This window comes from Chiroxiphia lanceolata, chromosome W, assembly GCF_009829145.1.
Source record: "Chiroxiphia lanceolata isolate bChiLan1 chromosome W, bChiLan1.pri, whole genome shotgun sequence".
Classification (NCBI taxonomy): Eukaryota; Metazoa; Chordata; class Aves; order Passeriformes; family Pipridae; genus Chiroxiphia; species Chiroxiphia lanceolata.
Window position 1 is genome coordinate 11,145,054 of NC_045670.1, and position 7,802 is coordinate 11,152,855.

At 41.7% G+C, this 7,802-nt stretch overlaps 1 protein-coding gene across 1 annotated transcript in view; it reads left to right on the forward strand.

The window, feature by feature from the left end:
- LOC116780027 (ubiquitin-associated protein 2-like) overlaps positions 1 to 7,802 on the forward strand; it is a 136,390-nt gene that overhangs the window by 24,688 nt on the left and 103,900 nt on the right. The window contains exons 6-7 of the mRNA XM_032674529.1: positions 3,449 to 3,503; positions 4,685 to 4,788. Coding sequence (XP_032530420.1) covers positions 3,449 to 3,503; positions 4,685 to 4,788 — 159 coding nt within the window. The remainder of the gene's footprint in view (positions 1 to 3,448; positions 3,504 to 4,684; positions 4,789 to 7,802) is intronic.

A 7,802-nucleotide genomic window follows, 5' to 3' on the forward strand; every position in this document is an offset into this window, starting at 1 on the left:
GTACCTAATGTCTGCCTCACTCAAAAATATTTCTGCTTGACTGTTACTGTGATTCTCAGCTCCCAATCAGACTTGTAGTTGAGTTTGTAACAAAACTGTTTATCTCTCTTCTGTGCATCATTAGTAAATGGTATTTAATGATGTATTGATAGCTGTAAAAAGTAGTGTCCCAAAGTAAACTTGTCTAGCTGCTTTTACTCTTAAAAAAACCCAAACAAAACCAACATTTACTAGGCAGAAAGATAATCCAGAAGTGCACTGATTTCTAGAGCTATGACCCTGTAAATGCCATGAATCGGCTTCCCAGATTGGGGATTTTAGGTGAGCGAAGGAGAGAAGAGCAGTAGAAGAGGTAGGCTGAGCAGGGAGGTTCAGAGACTGAGTTATCAGATGGATACTGCAGGGCTCTGTGACACTGTTTATGACAGAGCAAAGAGCACACTCCATGTGTGGGCTCAGTGAAGAGGGATAGTGATTGCCCTGTTGCAGTTGTTACCTCTTTCCTAACCTTTGTCTTCTCTCTAGATTGTGAAAAGAGAGCAAAGAGGGGGAAATGACCTAGTGTCAGACTTTATTCTTCTGTGTTCTTGTTGTTCTGTGTTGCTAGATGGGAATCCTTCCTCTGCAGGTTTCCATGATTGTCATTCTGTATAAAATATGGGTAAACCCTTTCATCAAAACGTGGATACAGCTATCCTGCTAATTTGATGCTTCTAAGAAGTCCTTGAAAATGTAGGTAGTAGATATTTGTATTGGGTATTTGTGGCAAGGTTTTGGTAGCGGGGGGGGGGCTACAGGGGTGGCTTCTCTGAGAAGCTGCCTCATGTCCAACAGAACCAATGCCAACTGGCTCCAAGACAGACCTGCTGGTGGTCAAGGCTGAACCAATCAGCAACAGTAGTAATACTTCTGTGAACATATTTAAGAACGGGAAAAAAATTGCACAGAAGTAATTGCATCCAGAGAAGAGAGGAGTGAGAATATGTGAGAGAAACAACTCTGCAGACACCGAGGTCAGTGGAGAAGGAGGAAAGGAGATGCTCCAGGCGCCAGAGCTGAGATTCCCATGCAGCCCATGGTGCAGCCCATGGTGAGGCAGCTGTGCCCCTGCAACCCATGGAGGTCCATGAGGGAGCAGAGACCCACCTGCAACCCGTGGAGGAGCCTCACACTGGAGCAGGGGGATGCCTGAAAGAGGCTGTGACCCTATGGGAAGTCTGCACTGGAGTAGGGTCCTGGCTGGACCTGTGGTCCTGTGGAGAGAGGAGCCCATGCTAGAGCAGGTTTACTGGCAGGACTTGTGACCCCATGGGGGACGCAGGTTGGAGCAGCCTGTTCCTGAAGGACTGACCCCATGGAAGGGACCCACACTGGAACAGTTCGTGAAGAAATGTAGCCCGTGGGAAGGACTCGCATTGGAGAAGTTTGTGAAGGAGTCTCCCATGGGAGAGACCCTATGCAGGAGCAGGGAAAGGACTCCTCTCCCTGAAGAGGAAGCAGTGACAGAAACAACATGTGATGAACTGTCCGTAACCTCCATTCCTCGTCTCACTGCACCGTTGGGGGGGAGGGGGTAGAGAGTCAGGAATAAAGTTAAGTCTGGAAAGGAGAAGGGAGTTGGGGGGAAGGTGTTTTTAAGATTTGTTTTACTTCTCATTATCCTACTCTGATTTTGATTAGTAATAAATTCAATTAATTTCTCCAAGTCAGGTTTGTTTAGCCTTTGACGGTAATTGGTGAGTGATCTCTCCCTTGACCATTTGTGGAGGGGAGTGATAGAGCAGCTTTGCTGGGCACCTGGCATCCAAACAAGGTCAAACCACCACAATATTTTAGAGGTCCAGAAATGTCTTTTAAAACATGGACAGTGAACTAGGGCAAGGAGAAGAATGAGTGGTGAGGGGAGGAAAAGGAAAGTCATTAAAATAGGAACTTTCTAAACTGGATTTACCATGTCTTGGAGCTGCTGTTTATTTCGCTTAGATGGTCCCCTGAAAATAAGGGGTAATTTTGATCCAAATTTGAAGCATATCATGGGTAATTCTGATGTTTGGACAACCAGTGTATCAGTGACTTAGGATTATAACTTTTGTACTCTGGTAAACTTGTAGTTGTTCAGTGACTTTTTATAGCCACATAATTTTGTCATTAAAATAAACATTGCGTTCTTCTCAGTCAGTAGCTCTTAACCTCCTCCTGTTCTTGTAATACCAAATAATATACATAGTCTTCCTCAAAAACCCCTAACAAACAAAACCTCAGATATTGAGGTTATAAAAAGGAAAAAATTCCACCAGAACTATGTAGAAATATGCCACATGTAAGAAATAGTTTCTAACAGTTTACATAGATGTGCTTTATGCATGGTTAAGTAAACAAAAATTTTCATGCCTTCTTAGCACTGTGCAACATACCATTCACTATATTAAGAATCTTGTTGTGAGGAAAGATTACGTGCAGGCATCCCAGATACCAGGCAGCGGTGGATTTAGGAAAATTTATTTCTGAAAGCTGAGAACACTGACATGATGGTGCAAGCACTGGGCATCCAAAGCACACACACTGTTCTCCTCAGGGCCTTTTATCATTTACCTGGCCCTCTGCTGCGGGGGCCTTCAAGCACGTCTGTGAGAAACTTCTTTTGTACCAGGGAGTCAGCCTCTCTGAAAAGCAGGATAAGAAAACACATAAGACTATCCCTGGGAAGATGTCTCTTTCCCAGGCAGCAAAGTTTCCTTGAGCTACATAAACCCTTGTCTCCTCGAGTAAATCTTCCCAAAAGATTCTTCTATACTTACACTTGTAAACTGAGGTCAGTAATCAAAATTGGAGGTAACAAATATTTGTTGTTGTTAAAATAGAAATTAATATTCTTGTGAGTGTTAACAAGGAAGTTTGAGTAATTTGAATTGAATAATTTTCATGTCAGTAGTTATGCTTAAGGGGGAATCAGAAGGAATGTGTGGTCACAGGTTGGTGAAAGCACAGGAGGGTAGGGGTGGACTGAGTCAGAGAAGGAAGCAAATGGAATATTTAAACTTTCTCCTCAGATAAGAAGTGACAGGGAATTTCTTGAGAGATCAAGGTATGCAGGGAGGCTGGGATTCTAAAGCATCTTAGGTAAGAGTAAAAAATTAGACAAAATTTTGAACAGTGATTTAGCAATAGCAGTCTAGTGGGATGATTCTTTAGGTGAGTCCTTTTCTTGGCATTTGGAGCTACTTCACTAGATACAGAAAAGATAGCAAAGAATTGCAAGTCCTGCTGAAACGCAAAGTCTTAGATGAACTGTGGCTTACTTGCATGTGTTAGGGAAATTTGGGAAGTAAATGGTATTTAACTTTAACCATAGTACTTTTATTTCGTCAACCATAATATTTTCTAATGTGACAGACTAGCAATTGGTGTCTCCTCTGCTGTTGCTGTTATATGGTGTTTTTTTTCCTAGGGTTTGGACGTGGCAGAGGGAGAGGAGCGGGGAGGTTTTCAGCCCAAGGCATGGGGTAAGAAACATGCAGAGCACAGATTTTGGCAAGGATCAAACTCACCGTCAATATTAATTGACAACGTTGCCACTGTATATGTCTTTAATATTGCTGTATGATTAACCAATATAGATGTAAAAATTAAAAAATTTCTTAGATTATGAATGGATTATTTTTGTCTTAATACAGTATTTCTAACTAGACACACATATGCAAACCTAATGTAAATTCACTTCATGTTAATATCTCAAACTTGGAGAACCCATTTGTACCTATCAGTAGCAGCCATCAGTAGTGCCTTGGAGGCTGAAAACTCTATGTGGTGCATATAGTTTTAAGTCAATTTAAAAAAAGATTTGTTTCAGTGCAATGTAGAACTTTCAAGTTCTATATAAAACCAGAAAGACTAGTGATCCTAAACTTTCTCCTGTTTTTGAGGTTTCATGCTTTAGCTGTTTGGACATACATTGACCGTAAAACAAACTTAAAAGAAGTTACTCAGCAACTCTAAAGTTTGTTCCAAGTTTTGTTGGAATAACTTGCTTCATGAAGTGTAACCTCGACTACTTTTACTTAGTGTTTGCCTTTAATGACATTTCATGTAACATCAGTGATGTCATGATGAACAGAAGACTCATTCTACTTTTCTAATAATTCTTCTTGTTCATACTTGTAGATGATAAACTGAAAAGAGGTTTTTCTTCAATAATTCTTTTTCACCTTTTAGCTGCATCTGTGTGTTTTGGCATTGGTATCAGGAGTGCATTCTGAAATAGTCTTACTGATGTTCCAACTCCTGTCCTGTACAGGTATGGTGCTCTGAAAGGACATGATACTGGTTTCTCATCAGTAAGCCACCTGCTGAGAAACTGTCAGCTGAGAGAAGCTTATCATTGTGCATATAAACTAATGCTTTATAAGACTGAAGGAGTAGGTATGCTAACTGCTTTTTCAGGAATTGTTGGTTTGGTTCAGTTTCTCTACAGTAATTTTTTTTCAGTCTCTTAATTTTTCTCCTTTTATCCCTCTTTTATCTGTGTCTGCTCATAGAGGAAAAATTTCTTTTGAAACCAAAACTATCAAGATTATGTGGAAATCAAGAAGTTTAATCAAATGCAACTTCAGATAAAAATGATGACACTTGTGTTCATTGAATGACCCATGTGTTCTCTTCCATTTTTAAACTTTTAAAACTCTAGGACATTTAACCCTGCAGACTATATGGAGTCTTCTGCCACTGATGGCTTTGGGACAAAATCAGATATTTGGGAGACTGGTCAGAATGATGCAGATGATGGAACTGGTAAGATACTTCAAGAAGTGGAAGGATTGAAATGAAGACCTGTAACAAATTGCAGTTAAAATAACCATTCTGTTCGTGTTCAGTTAACTTCTGAAAATGTGAATGCATTTCATGTGACACAGATAATTTTTATAGCTTAACTGCTACTAATGTGCAGAGCACGTGCTGTAGCCTGTGTGACTCATTAAAATGAAGGGAAGGCAATTTTCAACTTTTGTTTTAGTACCAACAAACCCTTGAGAGACAAAGGCATTTGAAGAGTTGTTGGATGAGCCTCGTATGTGTTAAAGGAGAAGCCACTGCCCGAGTATTCTCACACCATTCAAGGAGTCACACACATACCACCTGAGAATTTAACTGCTTAGACCAGAGTCCCTTCATAGTGGGTGACTCCAGTGAGCTGATGAGTTCCCCTTTTGACTCTGTGCTCACACACACACTTGCTCTCAGGCATGCTTCCTCCTCCTTCAGGCTTGACTCTAGGTTTCCCATAGAAGAGTCTCAGGTGTCTGATTTTATAAAAATAAATAATTTAAGAGTGGTACAGCAGCAGGTCAACTAGACCTGGGTGCTTCTGGAGAGGGACCCCAAACAAAGAAATCCCTGGGCTTTTATGCCCTCACAATCTATGCAACCATTCTTCACCTGTTCTTCACGCACCTTGCATGCACCTCTTGATCCAATGGTGATTTTTGGTCTGGGGTCTTCTAACCCCTTACTGGATTCTTTCTCTGTGTCCATGTAGACAGGCCATTAACTGTTCTTATCTTGTCAAGTTGCAGCTTCTGCTGACGACTGTAGCCTCCTTATCTTCTGGTTTGTACTTCTTGTGCACTAGCTCAGTTGACAGAGCATGGGAAACTGAAAAGTTTTTGATTTAGAGTAAGCACTATGTAGCAACAACTAAAACATCACTGTGTTATCAACATTATTGTCGTACTAAATCAAAAACACAGCACTGTAACAGCTACTAAGAAGAAAATTAACTATTCCACTTGAAAGCATATCTAGGTGAAAGTGAATTTTTTTGCATGTCACATTAACATATATTCAATTTACTTGAAATCCAGTGTCCAATCATACACAACTAGAATTAAATGTTAAACAACAGTAGCATTGGGACAATGAACTTTCATCGTGCTGATTAACTCTATCAAAGTTAGATTTTGAACTGTATCCAATTTGCAAAAAAAAAGAGCTTTCATTGGGTTTTCCAAGGGTTTGGTCACCCATTAGATAAAAATCTATGTCAAGTAGCTCCCCTTTAGTCTTGTTAACTTTATACCACAATGGGTCATCCATTGATTTTATACTTAGTCATGAAGTTGTGGTCCTCTGGGTCAACAGCACCAAGAGTAATGGGATGTCTCACTTCATCTCTTTGGTGTATAGATTCTTTCCAATGCAGTTATTTGTTAGCTGGTTGGTTATTCATAACTTGTTTGACATGAGAATGGTATATCCAGTTTTCCTTTCCTAAAACTTTAACAGCAAAATTAGAACACAATAAGACAGTATATGACCTCTCCCATTTGGGTTCTAATCTGGATTTTTGTGAAAATACCTGAATTAACATTTCCATCTCCAGGTTGTATATAAGGTACCTGTATTTCAGGTTTTCTTTTTTTCTTCAAACCCCTTTTCCATATATGTTAGACACTCTGCCTAGTACTTCAGAATTTTTGACAAAATGAAAATGTCACTGACCAACTGGAGTGCATGGAGCTCCGCCTAGGAATGGACGAAGAGATGGACGAAGAGATGACCGAGAGTTTATGGGTCAGGATTAAAGGGAGAGGAGGGACAGGTGCTATTATAGTGGGGGTCTGCTACAGACTGCCTGACCAGGAAGATCGAGCAGATGAGGCCCTCTACAGGTAAATAGGAGCAACCTCACATTCACAAGCCCTGGTCCTCATGGAGGGAGGACGACTTCAACCACCCCAATATCTGCTGGAGGGGGGCACCACAGAAGGGCATAAGCAATCCAGGAATTTACTGGAATGCATTGATGACAACTTCCTTCTCCAAGTGATAGAGGAACCAATGAGGAGAGGTGATATGCTGGACCTTGTTCTCACCAACAAGGAGGGACTGGTGGGGAATGTGAAGCTCAAGGGCAACCCAGGCTGCAGTGACCATGAAATGGTGGAGTTCGAGATCCTTAGGGCAGTGAGGAGGACGCACAGCAAGCTCACTATCCTGGTCTTCAGGAGAGCAGACTTTTGCCTCCTCAGGGATCTGCTTGGTAGTGTCATAGGATAAAGCCCTGGAAGGAAGAGGGGCCTAAGAGAGCTGTTTGATGTTCAAGGATTGTCTCCTCCGAGTTCAGGAGCAATGCATCCCTACAGAGGGGAAGTCAGGCAAAAATGCCAGGAGGCCTGTGTGGATGAACAAGGAACTCCTGGACAAACTTAAACACAAAAGCGAAGGCTACAGAGGATGGAAGCAGAGACAGGTAGCCTGGGAGGAATACAGAGAGGTTGTCCAAGCAACCAGGGATCAGGTTAGGAAAGCTAAAGCTCTGATACAACTAAACCTGGCCAGGGATGTCAAGGGCAACAAGAAAAGGTTCTGTGGGTAAGTTTGTGATGAAAGGAATACTAGGGAAAATATGGGCCCTCTCTAGAAGGAAAGGAGAAACCTGGTTATTCGGGACATGGAGAAGGCTGAGGTACTCAATGACTTTTTTGCTTCAGTCTTCACCAGCAAGTGTTCGAGCCACACTATCCTAGTTGCAGAAGGCAAAGGCAGGGACTGGGAAAATGAGGAACTGCCTGCTCGAGAAGATCAGGTTGGAGACCATTTAAGGAACATGGAGGTGCACAAGATCAAGTGCACTGGAAAAGGAGAAATATAACTCCCATTTTTAAAAAGGGAAATAAGGAAGACCCAGGAACCTACAGGCTGGACAGTCTCACCTCAGTTCCTGGCAAGACCATGGAGCAGATCCTCCACTAAACTATGCTAAGGCACAAGGAAAACAAGGAGGTGATGGGTGACAGCCAACATGG